At 32.5% G+C, this 21,821-nt stretch overlaps 3 protein-coding genes across 3 annotated transcripts; 2 read left to right on the forward strand and 1 right to left on the reverse strand.

Annotated features, from left to right (window-relative positions):
• The first annotated feature begins 1,617 nt into the window (after positions 1 to 1,617).
• Positions 1,618 to 7,566, forward strand: LOC115453345 (BRISC and BRCA1-A complex member 2). Its single transcript, XM_030182046.2, has 7 exons — positions 1,618 to 1,965; positions 2,038 to 2,336; positions 2,510 to 2,685; positions 3,158 to 3,280; positions 6,824 to 6,887; positions 7,040 to 7,193; positions 7,265 to 7,566. The coding sequence occupies exons 1-7, from the start codon at positions 1,878 to 1,880 to the stop codon at positions 7,459 to 7,461; spliced, it is 1,101 nt and encodes a 366-aa protein (XP_030037906.1). The 5' UTR covers positions 1,618 to 1,877; the 3' UTR covers positions 7,462 to 7,566.
• LOC115453346 (cytochrome c-type heme lyase) lies at positions 7,554 to 10,444 on the reverse strand. The gene is given in 6 exon segments (XM_030182047.2): positions 7,554 to 8,147; positions 8,776 to 8,900; positions 9,384 to 9,470; positions 9,472 to 9,621; positions 9,987 to 10,204; positions 10,304 to 10,444. Coding segments are annotated over 5 exon segments (765 nt in total). The 5' UTR covers positions 10,152 to 10,204; positions 10,304 to 10,444; the 3' UTR covers positions 7,554 to 7,909.
• Positions 10,445 to 13,262: 2,818 nt separating this feature from the next.
• Positions 13,263 to 14,237, forward strand: LOC115453348 (39S ribosomal protein L55, mitochondrial). Its single transcript, XM_030182048.2, has 2 exons — positions 13,263 to 13,593; positions 14,027 to 14,237. Exons 1-2 carry the CDS (start codon positions 13,396 to 13,398, stop codon positions 14,168 to 14,170), a joined length of 342 nt encoding a protein of 113 aa, XP_030037908.1. The 5' UTR covers positions 13,263 to 13,395; the 3' UTR covers positions 14,171 to 14,237.
• The last annotated feature ends 7,584 nt before the right edge of the window (positions 14,238 to 21,821 follow it).

Below are 21,821 nucleotides of genomic sequence, written 5' to 3' on the forward strand. Positions count from 1 at the left end.
AAATAAGCGCCGAAGTATAACGTAACTAAATTGTGTGGGCGCGTTTGTGACATTGTTTTGAGATTGGCAAGTTGGAACATTTGACATTTTATTTGCTTCATTCATTCGTAATGGTGGATCTTGCACAACATTCAATCCATCTTCTAAAATGTTAAGTTTATTCAATGTTAATATGCAAGGTGCGTTGGGGTTAAATCGGACGCTTTTTCGACGTGTTAAACAGTCTCCTCGAATTATTTTTTTACAAGAATTCTATAGAAGTTATCATAATGAATCATTAACTTAGCTATATGTTATTAAATATACTAAATGGGATATATTTTTTCAATTCCTTATATATAACAGTTAATATTTTATAAGGTTTTAAAAAAGTATCGTAGTTTTAGAAATGTGTGAGAAAGATAGGACCTTGACAGGTATAGTTCGGACTACTCTCTAAAACCGTTTATGTTGAAGGGATGCTAAAATCCATAAAAAGAGTATATTTTGATCTAGATAGTCATTTATAAACATTCAAAAAAATTTATAAATTGCGTAAGAGATTTTAAGAAGCGAACTTTGTTTTTATAATAGTTCTAGGCATACGATCTTACCCCTCATGATTGACACGGTAGATATTTATAAAAATATTCGAAGAAATAGTACATACACATGGAAATAAATAACTAATAAACAAAATTAATCATTCACCTGAGCTAAAAAAAATTACATAATTACTGAATTCGTTTGTCAATTTGGACACAAACTTGCAATATTTTACAAGTGCTAGATCGAACGATTTTTATCCGTTCTTTAACGACAAATAATTGTATGCGTAAAGATCGGATCTCGGGGAATATAGGTGTTTCGACAAATGTGAATAAACAAGTCACAATATTTATTTCCTTTTGATACTATACAACTACTAAATTAATTTAAAACAGTAAATACTAAATTACAATTAGGCAAATTCTTGCATGGGGTTAATCCGGATCTGCCAGGGAACGACGAAATGCCGATATTCTGTTTGTTAGCACCGTAAACATTATTTACTTGACGGAATCATTTATGTGAAATAGTGGAACGTAGGGAACAAAATGGGGTCTCAGGTAGTGTTGTCTAAAAACAAAAATTATAACACAATTGCAAGTTATTTGATTTATACGATGTTACACCTCCTACGATATTACCCCAACGCGCCTTATGATTTTAAAAATTTTAACTCTTCAGAAGAAACTGACATAATTTTTAATGTATTAGTTAATTTATAAATAAAAAGCATTAACAAATATTACTGAATATTACTTATTTAATTTTGATTAAATATTAGTTTTAGGGGGATTTTCAAATAATTGAGACAGTTTTAAGGGATTTTGCCTTAGAGTTAGGGATAAATATTTCTGAGAGTTGGTAACACTGACATTTTGTAATGCATTTTATTCTCAGAACAAGAACAAGCATAGAAGGAATCTAAATTACCCTCATATACTTATCCTTTTTTTTCAAATAGGCCAAAACCGTTGAAAAGAACGAGACAAATATTATGTTGCTAGGTCGGCTTGCGTACACTTTAAAATTATGAAATGGTTAATTTTATTTCTAGTTTATTGGTCTGTGATTTTATTGGTCTCTGATGCATTTGACATTTCGTAATTCCTATTTTGTCTGAATTCTCCTTCTTACGTAGTATATTACTTACTCTATGTTCTCCTTGTTTTTGCTGTACAAAAATATTTTCACAAAATAAGCATCACAACCCAGTTTTTATTATTTCAATATTACTTTATTAGAATTATTAATAAATCAGTAATATTTAGTAATAACAGCCAATTACCTACGTATAAATGGATTTCTGAAAAACAGTGCTGATTTGAATAGAAATTATAAAAATATTTGCGATGGGTACTGAAAACTGCGGAATTCTAAATGATTTATCGCCGGTTTTTCGGCCTTATGTTCAAAATATGTATCAAGATTTAAAACTCGGTAAGTTCCCGTACCTACACATTAGTTATTGCGTTTTCTTCATTAAAACATGTAAATTTATTTATTCATCAGGTCTATGCAAAACGAAAGTGGATTTTGAAAGAATATCATGTTCACCAGATGGATCAGAAAGCCAATTTCGCGTTATTTTGCCATATTGTTCCAAAAAATTAAAATGGGATATATTATTTGATTCATCAACACCATGGTTTGCACCTGATTTTAGATTTGATGATGATAGTTTTCTTTCTAATATTGATGATGAATTTTTGGAGAGTAAAGTACCAAGCCTTGCAAAATGGAATGAATGTGATCCTAGGGCATTAAGTAATGTTGTATCAGAATTGGTTAACCTTTACAAAATCCACCAGGTATGTCAACCCACAATATTGTTTTATTGATGATTAAACAATTAAATTGTATTTTAACATTTTATGTTTTTACATAATTGGCCTTTTGCTTAAATACACCATACATAAATATCCTATACTTATTTCATATTAATATACAAATATTTTATTTCATATAAATATGCTTGTTCCAGGTGAAAAAGTTACATGAAGATGAGAGTTCACGTGCTTATTTTGAATACACTGCACTTCTTGGTGATGCGTTGACTTCAGAATATGATGTGGAAGTATGGGTTGGAAACCACATTGTTGAGTTTCTCATCCGACTCAAGGTTGACACTTCAAGACTACCTGAATTATATAGTGAAGGGTATGATAACACTACCTATTTTCTATATAGTATTTAGAGCTCTTCCCACTTAGTTTATTATGAGATGACACATGAGAATAGCCTGACCAAAAGTTTAATTAAGAATAACTTAATGGATGTAAGTATACTCCAGATATTTTGTATCAAAATAAATTATGTAAACTGTTCTGACATAAAGGATATTCTAATTAATGGAATTGTAAACATGTACATTTATTATCTCACCAGGGCCAGTGTAAGCACAGTGGTTAAAAAAACATTCCTTACTATGAATTTCAAAAGATGCATTTATTTCTAGCTTTTATTCAGCAAACATGGTGCAGTAGCAAATATATAAATGGAGCCTTTAATAAATTCCAATGTATTTTATTTAGGTTTTGTACTATTGTATGTGTTGTTTATACAATTGAGGTGCATACTTTTTTATTAGTGTAAATCAAAAAATCACCTTTACACATTTTTGTTATTTTAGAATTGAGGAGAATCCTGGTATTGATACAGCCCTGCTATTGGTAAGGTATCCAAACTCAACTAATGCAGAACTAATACTTTCACCACAACTCACTAAATCCCTTGGAAATATATCTTTGCCACAGTAAGTATGCCAAGTATATAATTATAATAACTTTTTTAGTTCTATTAAATAGTTTTTCATGTGTATAATATGTCAAACTTTTATAATAATATATGTTAATTGAGGAACCTTTTCAGATTGTGCACAATACCTTAATGAAATAATTGTATTTTAACAACTAAAATGACTGTTATATTGGTCTTGAACAGAAAAAAGCCCATGATTTATGGTTGCATTTTCAATAATTGTCTAATTTATTTTAATCTTCTTTTTAAATAAGATCCCAAGAATAACAATAAACTAAGAAAAAAGTAAGTTGTAAGCGTGTCACAAACTTTGTTCTGATTGGTTCATTTTCACAATTGGATGTAGATACGCAAAGAGGATCCAGCCCACAGTATAGTCGAAAATGAGCCGAGTATGCCAAATTACTTCTAGTCTATATTTTCGATTAGTAAAAACATCTTAGTCAAAATATGTTAATTTGAACTTACTATTAACAAAATATAAAATGAAATATTAATGGGCAAAAATACGATTTAAACTTCAATCTTCAATATTTCAAAAGTCATTTTGTGGCTGGATCCATTTTGCGTATCTACATCCAATAAATGGACGATAAAAGCGATGGGAATCATTTAAGGTCAGGGAGGGCAAGTGCGGCGACGGGGTAAGTGCACCTGCCCTAAAAAAATCTAAAACTATTGATGATATACAATTACCGCAATCTTATATCTATGCTACTAACTGAAATACAGTTCCACTAAAAAACATAAATGGCTCTGTTCATTTTAATACGATTTATTCGCCATTTTATTTTAAGTGTCATTTAGCCCTGTAAACAGAGATGACCCCGTGAAAGATAACATCAAATATTTCAAGATATTTAACATATTTCTGTAAACCAGTAAGGTGAATACATAGTTTAAATCTTTTATTTTAACTTCCTGCCTGAATTTTATTTATATACTAGCTTCCGCCCGCAGCTTCGCCCGCGTGGATTTCGGGTTTCAAAAATGGAGAAGGTGCTCAATTTGTCGGGATGTTTTTTTAATTTATGGTGGTATGCAGGTGGTCCGATTGTCCGGTCAAGGTCTGATGATGGGATCCTGGTGAAATCGAAGGAACTTTTAACCATTAAGGTTGCACACGAAATGACGGAAGCTTAAAAAATGGAGTAACTTCTCCCGTTTTCCCAACATTTTCCATCACTGCTCTGCTCCTATTAATTGCAGCGTGATGAAAAGTATACTATAACCAGCTCAGGAGTATGAAAAATAATTGTACCAAGTTAAGTTAAAATCCGTCGAGTAGTTTTTGTTTCTATAACGGTTATACAGACAGACAGACAAAAATTTTACTAATTGCATTTTTGGCATCAGTATTGATCCCTAATCACCCCCAGTTATTTTGGAAATATATTTCATGTACAAAATTGACCTCTCTACAGATTTATTATAAGTATAGATATGCAAAAGTAGCTCAAAAATTGTCCATAACGAAAACATGCATTTTAAAGTAAAACAAAAGAAATAATATCGTGAAGCCAACCAAATAACTAATGATATATTAAATTTTGTGACTGTTCAATTTAGTCGGGTCCGCGATATCACTTTTGTTGAGTTTCAGAACGCGACATTACATTATTATATTCTGTGCTCCAACGCACACTGCTTTGATGTTAGGAACACACCTACATTGCTTAGACAACAGTGAACTTTATACTATAGCAATAAAGCTCAAATTGACTCTACGTATTAGTTAGAAAACGTTTGTATGGGAAATAGAAAAATGCTGTTTTGAGGATTTTCCCGGCAATTATTCGAATTTTTCTCACCTTTTAAATCTTCCCTAGACCTCCACGAATAATTCAAGACCAAGATAAGATAAATCCGTTCAGCCGTTCTCGAGTTTTAGCGAGACTAACGAACAGCAATTGATTTTTATATATATAGATACTAAAATAAAGAATTTATTAGCAATGCGAAAAAACTTACCTCAAAATTGTCGAGTAAGGCAAGTGCGCCACAGTTAATAGTCGTACGGCGCACTTGCCCCTGATCCATATATAACCAACCTTTTTCGAGAATATGTTTTATTAATATGAATTATTATTATTAAAATGTTATACTTAACAGCATAATTTTTTGTACTCAAGGTATTTTGTTTTAAGCCGACTTGAATAAAAGGGCGTATTAGTTAATTCGTTTTTACAAAAGAAAAACTGAAATACCTTGGTCTAGAGCAACTTTACGTGAAGAGGTTGCAACTGTTCGGTTAGGCACGTTATCTGGGTATAATGCAGCTAAAACATATCAAATGTCATAAGGCCAAATTCTAAGTAATTGAGTTATAACGCATTCAAAATTGTTAATTCCTACATATTTGTATGTTTTTTTTTTTTTTAGTTTTTAGAAATGAAATGGTTTTTGTATTAGGGCTACCATTTTTTTATTCCAACATATCCGCACACAAAAATCTAATATTAATACCTAAATATAGCAAAAAAAATTGTAAAATGTTTTGAAGCCCTGATTTACAAATATATGGCGTACTTACCCCGAATTTGATTTGACAGCCATAGTTTGTTTAATATTGAGTGATTAAAAATTATCCAAGAGCAATGCGAGTAAAACTTATTTCTCTATGGACTAAAATGAGTTTCCTGTATAATGTTTCATATTGGCGTTTTTTTTCACACAGGCGCACTTACCGCATTTCCGGAGGCAAGTGCGCCTACTACCTTTTTTTTTTACTTTGAGCAAAATATTATTAATTTATGGTCCGATTTCCTTGAATGGCTATAGGTTATTACCACAAAATACCAAATAATAAAATTAAAATTAATAAAATAACATTGTTAAGTCAGCACAAAAAGAAATTATTTTGCATTGAATCCAGCTATGAAAATTTTATGGCACACTTCCCCCGACTGACATTATTGAAAACGGCAGTTTTTTTTTAATGGACCCTTCAATCATCACCAGAGGAAACCTGTGAATGGGATACTGGAATCCCCCGGCTTAGCGAATGCAGGGCCCTGGAGGAAAGCGGGGAGGGAATATCTGGGAAAGGGAAATGTGGGGGAGGAAAAGGAACTGTCTTAGGATGGGCGAAGGGGAGAAGTTCAGGAAACATTAGCGAGCCATCATAGGGCTCAATATGTAATTACAACAATGAGGTATACACACTGGACGGTGCGCCTAGAGCCGCGGCAAATGTCCCCCCGTGTACAGGCGTTCATTCGGTGTGGAGACCAAGCGCACGACTGAAAACGGCAGTTAGCTGTATTAACCTTTAAGTAATCTGCAATCTCAACACCTGTTAAAGCGTGCAACGCCACTGTGGCACCATAGGCGTGTTATGAAAAAGGCAATCAGACTTCAGATTTCTACAGCTGCGCGACAACACATAGTCTATTTTGTTTTAATCAATGCACGTCTGTTGTGTAGACCTCCCTTTAAAATATCCTTTAATACTTTAAAATCCCAAAATCAACACAGATTTTGTGGAACTTGTATAATATACAAACTCCATAACACAACCATTGTTTTACTATTTTAGAATGCATCAATCTGGTGTTTTAATGGATTATGTGCCAATGGTCACGGAATTGCTAAACAATAAGGTATAAACAAAAATAAAAAATCTTATGCTTACTTGCTTACAAACATTTTTTTATGGTATTAAAATTGGCTTCAACTTTAGTCCTCAGACCAATTAAGTTTGCGTTGGATTTTAACATCATAAATAACAATAATATTTGTAATTATTTTTCAGATACAGGATTTACTAAACAATGAAAAATTAAAGAGAGATTTACTTGCACAATTAATTGTTAAATATGAAGGTGGTATCCTGGAATATGATGCTAATAATGCAGCATTTTTATTCGAAATCAATGATTTCCATTGGATTTTACAAATAGACATAGGCAAGTCATAACATATTTATTTAATTTTTAAATGTTACATTTTGTACCTACAACTACTATATACATTTCAGGGACCTTTCCAGAAAAACCTCCAATTTTAACCCTTAGATCTGTTTATCACTGTAATAAAGGAAAACCGAAATTTAAGGTGTTATCAGCCTGTCCATATAGCAACTTTGAAGAATATATTGAGCAGCAAGTTGAAATTTTCAAGAATGAATGTAAAGGAATGTCATCAAGCAATCCACTTTTGAACATAGATAACTAAGCTTTGTGGAGTGACTGGTATTATTTACAATAAACAGGATAATAATACTATATTCCCTATGGAATTACATAATGTAAATGAATAAATCATAATGTTCTGTCTTTATTTATTTGTCTACATTTATTCTTCACAATATTTTCTAGAATTACAATTATTTTTGAGAGGTAAGTCTACTGTGTTAATAAAACAGTAATTCTCAATTTCCACAGGTTACTTATTAGTGTTTATTTCTAATGAATATCTATTATATGACATGAGATTATTGGTGGGTGAACATAAATAAATAATTATGAAATCAAAATAATTCAAAGGAACATCACAAAGAGTTTCTAAAGTGACAAATTTTGCCGACAGAAAAACCCCACTCAACAATATTTATCACTAATATTAAGATTTAACAAACATTTGAACAAATTAACAAGATACATCTACAATTTGTACAAAATGCTCAGTTAGTCAATTCTTTATTTTGTTTGCTACCAAGCAGTTCATAGCGATACCTCATGTACATAACTCTCATTCTGTCCCAGACATTTTCAAAAGAATCTAGGGCAGGCCTCACATCAAGTAGAGCAAATTGATATTTGTTATCAATCTCTCCACCATCGTAATAGTCGATAACGTAACGGACTTCTTTGCCACATCTATCCACAATCCAGTCATGACGGTCGAAAGGAAGTTCATATCTGAAAACAACATATTAAAAACATTTTACTTCTATTTAATTTTTTGACAAAATTCATTTACGATTACAATATGATGTAAATGTCGAGATACGAGTCCTAACTTTGTTACACAATGGTTGTTGGTGCATTTGACTATCATGGTTGACGTCGACAGATAGGGCAGGACATGACTCGACTTGCGTTGCACGGTTAATTCTTTTATTGTAAAGCTGTTACGGTACTCTTTTAGTACAATTTAACATTAAGTACTTAAATTCAATTATGACTTAGGTATATTTTTTTTTTCAGTTCACACAGTTGCCACTGTATTTTTAAGTTAATATAAATACTATGTGGCGTGCAGTATTTGTTATCTTAATTAGAATAATCATAGGTAATTAGAATGTAAAATGTTACGAAGATTAAGTTGGTATTTTCATTATAAATCTTATAAGTTTTTATAATATTTAAATATTTGATTACAAAGTCATTTTAAAATATCCCTGTGTGGAATTTAATCTATGTATAGAAAATTAATAAAATTAATGGATATCCGTGGATCGAATGCGGATATTCGGCACATCACTTGATAGTATATAATACAGGGCTGATATTATTACTTATTATTATATAAAAAAAAAACAATTACCCAAGCCAAGAGCGGATTTTGGCCCTAGGGCTGTATTTTGTAGCCAAACCACCAAAACTCTTTAGTCGGGGATGACCGCATTCCTTTGCATGCAAAGCTTCCCACTTCAGTACTTCTTGCCATGCCTAGAACACAAAAATGCCATTAAATTCATATAACCAGGAGTTCACTATTGTGGAAGAATTAAATTATTTCTTATTTATGGTCTTAATATTTTTGCAGGAATGAATGTGATTGCTATGGTGCAATAAAAAGTGCACTATTCAATCTTGCATCCTGTGAAAAGACAAGCAAGACAATTGCGGCATAGCAAACACCATGCATACTCATTAAGGATACTATACACAAATTTATAATACTGAGATCCCCTCCAAAGAACAGACACAGTATTTGTCAACCCGATTTTAAACAGCCCAGTTATTTCAGTATTCTACTACCTTTAACACCAAAATAAAACAGTGGTATACAAGTAGGGATGTGTAGGTGTTAGTTTCTAATATAAAAGCCACATGGTGTACTTATTGGAGATTACCCTTTAACTATTCACCTACTTCCCAATATCCTACCACTGATTAATTTTACAGGATTGATAATATTATTAAGGTAACCTGTTCATTGTTGGCATTATGAATCTTGATGATGTCATCCATATCTTTTGGGTGGATATCTTCATCTTTCCAACGCCAGCCTTTCCGCGAGCATAGCATTCCAGAACATCTGCTGGCTAGGATATACCCAGAACTCAGTAGAGCCATCTGGCATGGCACGGGGAATAGATGAAACTTGACGCTGTGTAGGAAGAGGGAATGGCTGATCTGGTGCAGGCTGTTGGTTTGGTGGAGGCATCTAAAATTTCAATTAAACAATGACATATTGGTATTTTTTTAATATATTTTGTATGTAAGTATTTACAATAATTGTGATATGTTATGCATAAGGAATCATTGTGGTTTATGTTTATACTAATTATATATTTTACATATTCTCATCACATTAACAAATAACAGGTAATTCGCAAAATAAAATAAGGCATACATTTTTTCACATTGACTAAACATACATTGCTCCAGTATATTATGAAATCCTTACACCAAGAATTATCTAAATCAAAAAAATATACATGAATGGTGAAAATGAACAAAGTCGGCCTGGAAATCTTGGGAGGGCTATACTGACTATAGTTCTAACGGTGTGCTTACAAGATTACTCACCATATTAAATGGATTGACGTCATTCCCATGCTGTACAGGGCACTCCGAAACATTTTTAGTAGTTTGTTGAGCCTTATTGTGCATCGGACATTCCGGTGGGGGGTTCGAGTTATTTTCGACATTCGGTATTTTGACACCAGCCTCGGCTGATACGCTATTGCCCATTTTGTGTAGTCTTACGTAAGATGGTTTAAAGGTTATCCAATGTCATTATTTAACTAAAATGACAAAAAAATGTATTACTCTTAGTTATAAATACGCAACTTAATTCACAAATAAAGTTTATTGCTGTTTATTTAATTTAAAAAGGCACTAACGACAGTCACTTTTACGCAAAGACTTTTACGTGGGTTCAGTGTTGACTTTTGTCCACAGTTTTTTTTTATTCGTCCTTAGAGAATAAGCAATAGTCTTTGGACCATACTGCCTAGTCTTACGAATGTCTTTTCTTCAAATATAAATTCTTAAACATATTGTCTGTCGTAAGTATTCTAATTAGTTACTATTCATAAGTATAGTCAACTTGTACCAATAATGTATTTGTTAAATAATTTAATTTTGCAATGATAAAATTAAAATAATACAGTATCGTCAAATGCAAATGTATTGAATATAGATTATTCTAAAATAATCGGTTCATTGCGGATCCAGCTCTTAAGGCGATACCTCAAGGTCCATTTTCATACATTTTGTTTCACCTACAAAATGTATGAAAATGGACAGAATGACTACTGTTTGGGTTACTAATTTCGTCATATTAAATTTTAAAGGCCGAAATATCCATGATTATTAATTATTTTTACGTTTTTCTTTCAACTGCGAGAACTAATCACTAACTAGACGTGAATTTAAATTCTTTACTTGCCAATACTTGTTTAGTTACCCAGTTAAAGGTGAAACAAAATGTATGAAAATGGACCTTGAGGTATCGCCTTAATTATTTGCGTTTTGTTTTAAAGCAGTAATAGTTATTTTTTTGACATGTTTAAAATAATTATTTCTTCGATCTAAATCTAAATGGAACTCATAATTTTAAAATAGTTAAAAAAGACGCATCCTCTTATTTTTTGAGTTTGTATCTTTATAGTAGTATAATTAATTACATAATTAATAAAACAATTGCAAGGAAGGTTTCAATAACTTTGTAAAGTAACTGGCGTGTGGTCACCACATAGTGTAATGGTCATTTTTTTGTGTATAATAATTCCTATTTCCCTAGTAAAACAGATAAAACTTGATTTTTATATAACTTCTCATTCTTTTTAACAAGAAATAATTTATCGCCTGATCAAAACATAAATATTATTGCAAAAATACATATAAAAAATATTCATAAAAATATTTATTCTATAAGAATGCCCAAACCATTCCCCTAAATTTAGGGAGAAAATCCCTAAGTTGAAAGCCCTGTGGAGCGCCCTCAGAATAAGAACAAGCATAGAAGTAACACTATGACATTTGAGTGTACTCTGTCTTAGACAGCAAGAAATTTAATTGTGTTGCGATCCCTTCTGATATCTTATCGATATCGATAGATACTTTGTCTATCGGCTATGGTAAATTCACAGACCTGCTAAAATAAACACTTTTCGGTCAGTCAACTACAAACCGTTGGAAATTGCTATTTATATGAAGGCTAAAAAAAAGATATCAAGACCCTGATTTGGTATTCAAGTACCAAAAGAAGTCTGGATATATAAAAGCACTCGTTAAGAAACTGTTAAATTACAATAAACTATAGAACTACCGGCTTTCTCCGAGCTAAATTTTGTCTAATTTTCATTTGCTATTTACAGCAGTTTGATGCCTTCCGAAACGTCATTCAAACAAAATGGTCAAGCATTTAGATTATTAAATTGAGAAAATGTTAGAAATTTCGGAAGGATTGGAAACCGCTGTAAGTAACAAACAAGAAATCGGCCGGAATTTCGTTTTAAAGGAGAAAGCCAGTACGCCTTCTGTTCTTTTCTGACTTTCTTAGGGATTAAAAGATACCCAAGAGGTGTGATTTGACAGAAGCTACTTAAATGGGACAGTAAAATTAAAACACAGCGGTATCATTCATGTCACATATGTTTGATAACTTATTTAAATGTTAATAAAACTTTGTCGAAATGCTTAGAGCAAACACGGTGCTGTTTTTCCAATGCCAATTGGGACGAGCTATGGCAACGATCCATATTTGCCTCATAGCATCATCTGTGGGGAATCTGCAATGAAACACATTGTCTGAAACACACTATGAAAATCAGATACTTTCCTTAACCCCCAGCCTTCGCGCACGGTTTCCAAGTGGCTTTTACCACTACACCATTGTATATTGAAAGTAAAAGGCAATTTATGCAAAATAGTAAACTACAATATACTAACATCTATGTTATCAACAGAATATGCAGCACAACACTATTGAACACGACTACGTAAATTGGTAAAAATGAAAAATACTTAATAATTACTGTATCGAATGGCCAACAGCAGATTATAATATGACTACAGCATAATAAAGATTAATTAATAATACTTTTTGCACTTATGTACAGGGTTTAAGCAAAAATATTAGGTTTTTTGTTTACTCACCGATGGAAGCTGATGATTTCAGTTTCATTTTCTTTACGAGAAGAATGAGATTTACACCCCACAATAACGCAGGCCATTGCTTGTTCTTAGGGCTATATTATACTTAAACAGCACTGTGTATTTATTAAAATTAACAACAAAAATATTACAAAACATGTAGCCACTTTTGAAAAGCACGCGCTGAAGTATAACGTAACTAAATTGTGTGGGCGCGTTTGTGACATTGTTTTGAGGTTGGCAAGTTGGAACTTTTGACATTTTATTTGCTTTTAATTCGGCATCATAAAGAGGACCAAAGGTAACCATTTGATAATTTTAAAGTGTACGCATGCCGACTTTAGCAACATAATATTTGTCTCGTTCTTTTCAACGGTTTTGGCCTATTTGAAAAAAAAGGATAAGTATATGAGGGTAATTTAGATTCCTTCTATGCTTGTTCTTGTTCTGAGGGAGCGCCCTTTACCTCCTGCAGTGTTGCCATGAATTGCCAGTAAGGGATTCCCAGTTTCCATATTCTCCATATTTTTAGGTCGAGCATTATTCAGAATCGTAATTTAGACCGCAGCGAATCCTGTATGAAACAGTGTTCTATTACAAACAATTGTCCCTTATAATTCAACCTTATTGTCCGTGTCCGCATATGGAAATATCGATGTTATTAAAAATGTATCGCATGTCGATGTCGATATCGACATCCCTAAAATAACCACTAAACATTAATGATTTTGCACTAAACTCAACTCAACTCAAACCTAAAACGAAAGAACATAAAACTGTATAGTGCATCTGGACCATATAATTTCTAAGGCAGACACAAATAATTTCCATAGAAATGTTAAATACTGCTTTGTTTGTTAATAATACATTACCAGTATTTTGTCAAACCTTCAGAAGATACCTAAACAACAATGTGGCTAGTATTACAAAGGTTCACAGAGATATTTATACAAGAATGTATCCCACTATAGTCGTTCTTTCTGATGGATCTTCAATAAATATCAGATATCATGAACCCAGGCGAATAATAAAGGTTTGATTTTAATTTCTGTAACAAAATATATTATAGCCACCAATCGCCTACTGTCACTAGATTGTGAATTTTTTTCTTAAAAGTTACCTACCTACTTCTATTCCTTTTGGAAAGACGCGGTTTGCGTACCTGCCAATGTTTGGTAATAACATTGTACCTACTGTTGACAGATTTGTCTGATATCAAGCATTTTATGTAATTCTTGTCCATCTGTCAGAGCAAGTCATGAATTTGAGTAAACCAGTAGCTACCCTAGAATAAGCACACTACCGCATGGTGGTGTATATTTTTTGTATGTGAGTGAAGTACACAAAAATACTAAAGGGATGCCTTTCCTTGTCATAGCGTGAACTTGTTTGTTGGTCCAACTTGTTTGCTGGCTATTACAAAACTTAACATGTACACTGCATAACACGTTTGTTTTGAATTTTAGTTACCTTTGGATTTATCTGAATTGTCTGAAGACGAAAGAAAGGCTAGACTAGAGAAAAGGAAGCCTAAAAAGAAGGTCAAAATAACAGATGACATTCAAGATGATTTTAATGCAAAGAAGTATTTGAAATATTTAAAGAAATAACTGTGTAAAGTTCTTTATTAGTATATAGTAACATTATTTAGTTAGTAAATAAATAATTATACAATATCAAGAGAATTTTCTTATTATACAGGGTAACTGAAAATATGTTTTCTCATTAAGAGCATGTAGATGGGTCAAAGGCAACCTATTTGTCATGTGAAGCCCTATCCAGAACTATGCTATTAAGGATTATATGCTATTAAGGATTTATTGACTTTTAAAATGAAGAAGCACTTATCAGCCCAAATAAAATTTAACTAAAATATGACTAGTGAATGAGATTAGAATTTTTATGTTGCTTTTGAGTAAGTACTTTGTAAACTTCCTTGATCAAAAATTATATTTTGCTTAAAATCTAACATAAGATTTATATTATAGCCCATACAAGTTCAATCAAGTTGGTATTTTGAACTGACTGACAAAACTGCTATTTATTTTAAAAACTTATTTGGTACTAAACAAAAAATCCTTATTTATCCAGTTTACTAATGCGGTATGAACCACCATAAAAATTATTAACGTTATGAGTTAAAATATAAATAAATTTGTGGCCTTTATTCTGTTGGACCTACTCCCATTGCCTATAGGCTATACCTAAATTATTTCAAATGCTAATTAGATGTAAAGCTTTGCTACATAGAAAATGTAGTTTTCGGCATGGTGTGATGGAAAGTTTTTTAAGCAAAGACTCCAAAATTGGTAACCAGTATAAAAATAATGTTAAATTATTTTTTTGGTTTTTAGAGGTTTTTGAAGGCGGTAAGTATAATTGTTGTATTAAATAAAAATATTTTTAACTTTTTTGTGTTAGTAAAAATTGGTATATGTTGAGGACATCATATTCGACATCATTTTCAGAGTTTTCTGTTGTAGGTATCTCCGAAGTTAAGGGTTCAACAACAATGAAATATATAGGGGACTACACGGGAAGCACCAGCTTTCAAATAAAAAAAGAATCATCACAATCGGTTCACCCAGTTAAAAGTTCTGAGGTAAAGTTTATGTTAGTGACATCATTTTAAGAGTTTTCTCATGTACCTCCGAAGTCAAGGGTCCAACAACAATCTATACTATTATATAAAGCTGAAGAGTTTGTTTGTTTGTTTGTTTGTTTGAACGCGCTAATCTCAAGAACTACCGGTCCAAATCGAAAAATTCTTTTTGCGTTGGATAGCCCTTTGTTCGTGGAGTGCTATAGGCTATATATCATCACGCTATACCCAATAGGAGCGGAGCAGTAATGGCTCATCTCAGGAAATACCGGTCCAAACTGAAAAAATCTTTTTGTGTTGGATAGCCCTTTGTTCGTGGAGTGCTATAGGCTATGTATCATCACGCTATACCCAATAGGAGCGGAGCAGTAATGGCTCATCTCAGGAACTACCGGTCCAAACTGAAAAATTCTTTTGCGTTGGATAGCCCTTTATTCCTGGAGTACTATAGGCTATATATCATCACGCTATACCCAATAGGAGCGGAGCAGTAATGGCTAATATCAGGAACTACCGGTCCAAACTGAAAAAATCTTTTTGCGTTGGATAGCCCTTTGTTCCTGGAGTGCTATAGGCTATATATCATCATGCTATGACTAATAGGAGCGGAGCAGTAATGAAACATGTTGCAAAAACAGAGAAAAATATTAGTTTTGAGAGCTTCCGTTGCCTGCGCTGCGTAAACGGTTAAAGTTATGCAACAATGATGTATGACGGGATTGTTCCTCTTAAAAAGTTCTAAAAAATATATTATAAAACAAAGTCCCCCGCTGCATCTGTCTGGCTGAACGTGTTAAACTCAAAAACTACCCAACGTATTAAGGCGATACCTCAAGGTCCATTTTCATACCTTTTGTTTCGGCTTTAATCTGGGTAACTAAACAAGTATTGGCAAGTAAAGAATTTAAATTCACGTCTAGTTAGTGATTAGTTCTCGCAGTTGAAAGAAAAACGTAAAAATAATTAATAATCATGGATATTTCGGCCTTTAAAATTTAATATGACGAAATTTTCGATGATTTCGATGATAATCAATTATAATAATTATTTGCAATAACAACAATATGATTATGTACCTATTTCCGAGCATGCAAAGGTTGCTCGAAACATAAGACCGCCAATTGTAAAAATATATCTTACATTTCATCTTTATGTTGTTTCTTTTATGTTTATCTATTCTTTTATGTAACAATTCTAATTTAATTCATAGCAATATATTAAAGTAATATTACTATTAGGTGAAGTATAATAATCATTACTATTTTACTTATCGGGAATATTGTTGGAAAACAGTTATCTTTACTCGCGTTAATTAAACGTGTGGTTTATGCATATCTTCTCAAAATGTAAAGAAATATGTATTTGGTGTAGGATTCCAATCACGTCGCTCAATATTCTCAATTCATTTTGCCTTGGTTTTTAAATTTTTTGGTTATCTTAAAAAATATTCTAATTTCACTTAGTTTGTCGTTCTGGATAATACAATATTGATGTGTGCTCTAACATTCTTTCAAAGACAAAAACCGTAACTGATAACGGGCGTCTGTTAAAATATCGATATCAATAATTTCTAAACAAATCCACCCACCCATCCCTAAGCTCGTGTGTAAACAAACATAATAATTTTAATGTGTATAAATCACGCCTAAAAGGGTCCAAAGCTTAACAAACCAGATCCACATATCATTTTAATTGATAAAAACAAATCCAAAAGTAAATATACAAAGATATTTGCTAATTTTCGGTAAAAACAGTTACTAACCTATGAAAAGATATTTCGGGGTCTTTCTTGCGTGAATTCGATTTGCATCCTTTCACACAACACTGAGTCATTTTCGAAACTTAACAAATACACTAATAAACACACTGAACAATTGAGAATATGATTATATTACTTTAAATTCAATATTTATGAAGATTTGTTTACATCGTCTGACACTACATGTACTTGCTGACTGGCCCGCATAAAATGGCGTTTCTGCCGCAAGGCGGTCCCAGTGTGTTGAAGTAAACGAAATAGTGCCATATGCGAAGAAAGCAATTATTTTTGTCTTTTTGTTGCGTTCCAAATAAGCTTTGAGTAAAAGAGATAGACATATATATTGACAATTCTGCGTCGATTTCCCTGACATAAATATAACTTATTCATATAGCTAATTTTTGAGGCCTGTCCTCTTTATATTTAGTCATTGATTTGAGTGTACTCTGTCTTAGACAGCAAGAAATTTAATTGTGTTGCGATGCCTTCTGATATCTTATCGATTTCGATAGATGCTTTGTCTATCGGCTATGGTTAATTCACATACCTGCTATAATAAACACTTTTCGGTCAGTCAACTACAAACCGTTGCAAACTGCTATTTTAGATAAAGGCTAAAAAAAAGATACCAAAACCCTGATTTGGTATTTAAGTACCAAATGAAGTCTGGGTATATAAAAGCACTCGTTAAGTAGCTGTTAAATTACAATAAACTATAGAACTACCGGCTTTCTTGGAACTAAATTTTGTCCAATTTTCATTTGCTATTTACAGCAGTTTCATGTCTTCCGAAATGTCATTCCCACAAAAATGGTTTAGCATTTAGATTATGAAATTAAGAAAATGTTAGAAATTTCAGAAGGAATGGAAACCGCTGTTAGTATCAAACAAAAAATCGGCCGGAATTTCGTCTAGGAGAAAGCCAGTACGCCTTCTGTTCTTTTCTGACTTTATTAGGGATTAAAAGATACCCAAGAGGTGTGATATGACAGAAGCTACTAAAATGGGATAGTAAAATTAAAACACAGCGGTATTGTTCATGTCACATATGTTTAACAACTTATTTCAATGTTAATAAAACTTTGTCGAAATGCTTAGAGCGAACACGGTGCTGTTTTTTCCAATGCCAATTGGGATGAGCTATGGCAACAATCCATTTTGCCTCATAGCATCATCTATGGGGAATCTGCAATGAAACACATTGTATGAAACATAATACATACATAACATCACGCATTTATCCCCGAAGGGATATGCAGAGGCGCAACTAAGGCACCCACTTTTCGCCAAGTATGTTCCGTCCCATGATGTGATAGGGGGCGAGCCTATCGCCATATCGGGCACAAATTCCAGACTCCGGGCTGATACTGAGCAGAAAAACCCAAATATCACTTTGCCCGACCCGGGATTCGAACCCAGGACCTCAGAGCGCTATTGTACCGGGCATGCAATACAACTACGCCACCGAGGCAGTCTTGTATGAAACACACTATGAAAAACAGATAGTTTCCTCGACCCCAGTCTTCGCGCACGGTTTCCATGTGGCTTTTACCACTACACCACCGTATATTGAAAGTAAAAGGTAATTTATGCAAAATAGTAAACTACAATATACTAACGTCTATGTTATCGACAGAATATATAGCACAACACTATTGAACACGACTACGTAAATTGGTAAAAATTAAAAATACTTAATAATGACTGTATCGAATGGCCAACAGCAGATTATAATATGACTACAGCATAATAAAGTATAATTAATAATACTTTTTGCACTTATGTACAGGGTACAGGGCAAATATATTAGGTTTTTTGTTTACTCGCCGATGGAAGCTGTTGATTTCAGTCTCATTTTCTTTACGAGAAGAATGAGATTTACACCCCACAATAACGCAGGGCATTACTTGTTCGTAGGGCTATATTTTACTTAAACAGCACTGTGTATTTATTAAAATTAACAACAAAAATATTACACAACATGTAGCCACTTTTGAAAAGCACGCGCTGAAGTATAACATAAGTAAATTGTGTGGGCGCGTTTGTGACATTGTTTTGAGCCTCAGAACAAGAACAAGCATAGAAGGAATCTAAATTACCCGCATATACTTATCCTATTTTTTCAAATAGGCCAAAACCGTTGAAAAGAACGAGACAAATATTGTGTTAAAGTGTACGCAAGCCGACCTTAGCAACATAATATTTGTCTCGTTCTTTTCAACGGTTTTGGCCTATTTGAAAAAATAGGATAAGTATATGAGGGTAATTTAGATTCCTTCTATGCTTGTTCTTGTTCTGAGGTTTTGAGGTTGGCAAGTTGGAATATTTAACATTTTATTTGCTGTTTCGACATTATAAATAGGACCAAAGGTATCTATTTGTTTATTGTAAAGTGTACGCAAGCCGACCTTTGCAACATAATATTTGTGTCGTTTTTTTCAACAGTTTTGGCCTATTTGAAAAAATAGGATAAGTAAGGTGAGGGGGGGCAAGTGCGCCGACGGGGTAAGTGCACCTGCCCTAAAAAAATCGAAAACTATTGATGTTATACAATTACCGCAATCTTATATCTATGCTACTAACTGAAATACAGTTCCACTAAAAAACATAAATGGCTCTGTTCATTTTAATACGATTTATTCGCCATTTTATTTTAAGTGTCATTTAGACCTGTAAACAGAGATGACCCCCTGAAAGATAACATCAAATATTTCAAGTTATTTCACATATTTCTGTAAACCAGTAAGGTGAATACATAGATTAAACCTTTTATTTTAACTTCCTGCCTGAATTTTATTTATATATACTAAAATAAAGGATTTTTTAGCAATGCGAAAAAAAGTACCTCAAAATTGTCGAGTAGGGCAAGTGCGCCACAGTTAATAGTCGTATGGCGCACTTGCCCCTGATCCATATATTACCAACCTTTTTTGAGAATATGTTTTACTAATATGAATTATTATTTTTAAAAAGTTATTCTTAACAGCATATTTTTTTGTACTCAAGGTATTTTGTTTTGAGGCGACTTAAATAAAAGGGCGTATTAGTTAATTCATCGTATATTTGTTTAAGATGGTTCGTTTTTACAAAAGAAAAACTGAAATACCTTGGTCTAGAGCAACTTTACGTGAAGAGGTTGCAACTGTTTGATCAGGCTTGTTATCTGGGTATAATGAAGCTAAAACATATCAAATGTCATTAGGCCAAATTCTAAGTAATTGAGTTATAACGCATTCAAAATTATTACTTCTTACATTTTTGTATGTTTTTTTAGTTTTTAGAAATAAAATGGATTTCGTATTTGGGCTACCATTTTTTTATTCCAAAATATTCGCACACAAAACTCTAATATTAATACCTAAATATAGCAAAAAAAATTGTAAAATGTTTTGAAGCCCTGATTTACAAATATATGGCGCACTTGCCCCGAATTTGATTTGACAGCCATAGTTTTTTATAATATTGAGTGATTAAAAACTATCCAAGAGCATTGCGAGTAAAACTTATTTCTCTATGAACTAAAATGAGTGTTTTCTTTATAATGTTTCATATTGGCGTTTTTTTTACACAGGCGCACTTACCCCATTTCCGGAGGCAAGTGCGCCTACTACCATTTTTTTTATCTTTGAGAAAAATATTATTAATTTATGGTCCGATTTCCTTGAATGGCTATAGGTTGTTACCACAAAATACCAAATATTCTTAAATTAATAAAATTACATTCTTAAGTCAGCCCAAAAAGAAATTATTTTGTATTGAATCCAGCTATGAAAATTTTATGGCGCACTTCCCCCGACTGACCTTATATGTGGGTAATTTAGATTCCTTCTATGCTTGTTCTTGTTCTGAGGTACTTATATTAACAGATAGTACAGTTAGCATCTAAAATTTTAGGGCAATTTTCTTCAAATTAATAATATTTAATAAGCATTCAACCATAACAATGATTATTATGGTTAATGAATATTACTATTAACTAATTTATTGATACTGCCTATGAGACGGTCCTTCACCGGGATTATCGAATGATAGGGGTTCTCTCGCAACATTTGTTCATTTGCAACTTAACAACAATAACAAACAAGTAACAATGGAAAAATAAAAGAAAATTATGACAAAAATCACTGAACGCGTCAAGACAGCCTGAAAGCAAATCAAGATTCAAGATTGATTATTATTGTCTGCGGTACACGCGTGAGTCAGTATAGTGGCACTAGGGTACAAGCGAGAGAATATGATAAGCTTCACAATTTTAGATTCGTTTCTTTGATGACCTGGGTTATAGTATATACCAGGTATACACATAGTATAGTTATAGTATTCTTCCCACAGAGTAAGTAATATATTACGTAAAAAGAGGCGGCACTTAGTACATTTATTTTGAGTTCAATTTAGGTAAGATTTTGTACCAATGCTATACATAAAATATGACGCAAGGCTGCCAACTTACTATAAATCTGCTCTCTCTAAGGACGTTCCTTATTCGATTGATATTATGATTATATCGATATAAATTGCTGACGATGAATCTTACACAGTTGTAAGTTATGATTTTATTTATAATTTGAAATATCCACACTTTTCACACTTCACACTATCCACACTTTTAAATAATTCCCTTTATTTAAAAGCAAATTATTAATACAAAATACACAATAGTGTTAGGCGAATTTTTAATGCAAAAATTGTATACAGTGTTTAGGTCTCTTACTCAAAGATTCATCTGATTCCAAGTTTCCGTTATTTATTTCCAAGTTTATATAGAAACTGAACAGTATACCTTGTAGCCATGATCTATTTCCGTCTAACCAACAATTACTATGATTACAATAATTGCAAAGGTAAATTAATAGATTTCGCAAGTGCGTTTTTTAATTAGTTCTTTTCTCCATTGTGGCAC

The sequence above is a fragment of the Manduca sexta genome, chromosome 26 (assembly GCF_014839805.1).
Source record: "Manduca sexta isolate Smith_Timp_Sample1 chromosome 26, JHU_Msex_v1.0, whole genome shotgun sequence".
NCBI classification, from domain to species: Eukaryota; Metazoa; Arthropoda; class Insecta; order Lepidoptera; family Sphingidae; genus Manduca; species Manduca sexta.

Bases quoted from the DNA above. Each gene is read 5' to 3' on its own strand.
- LOC115453348 (XM_030182048.2), top strand. From the start codon at position 13,396: ATGTTAAATACTGCTTTGTTTGTTAATAATACATTACCAGTATTTTGT. The intron at 13,594-14,026 runs GTTTGATTTTAA...TTTGAATTTTAG, and splicing joins AACCCAGGCGAATAATAAAG to TTACCTTTGGATTTATCTGA.
- LOC115453345 (XM_030182046.2), top strand. From the start codon at position 1,878: ATGGGTACTGAAAACTGCGGAATTCTAAATGATTTATCGCCGGTTTTT. The intron at 2,337-2,509 runs GTATGTCAACCC...TGCTTGTTCCAG, and splicing joins ACCTTTACAAAATCCACCAG to GTGAAAAAGTTACATGAAGA. The intron at 6,888-7,039 runs GTATAAACAAAA...ATTATTTTTCAG, and splicing joins CGGAATTGCTAAACAATAAG to ATACAGGATTTACTAAACAA.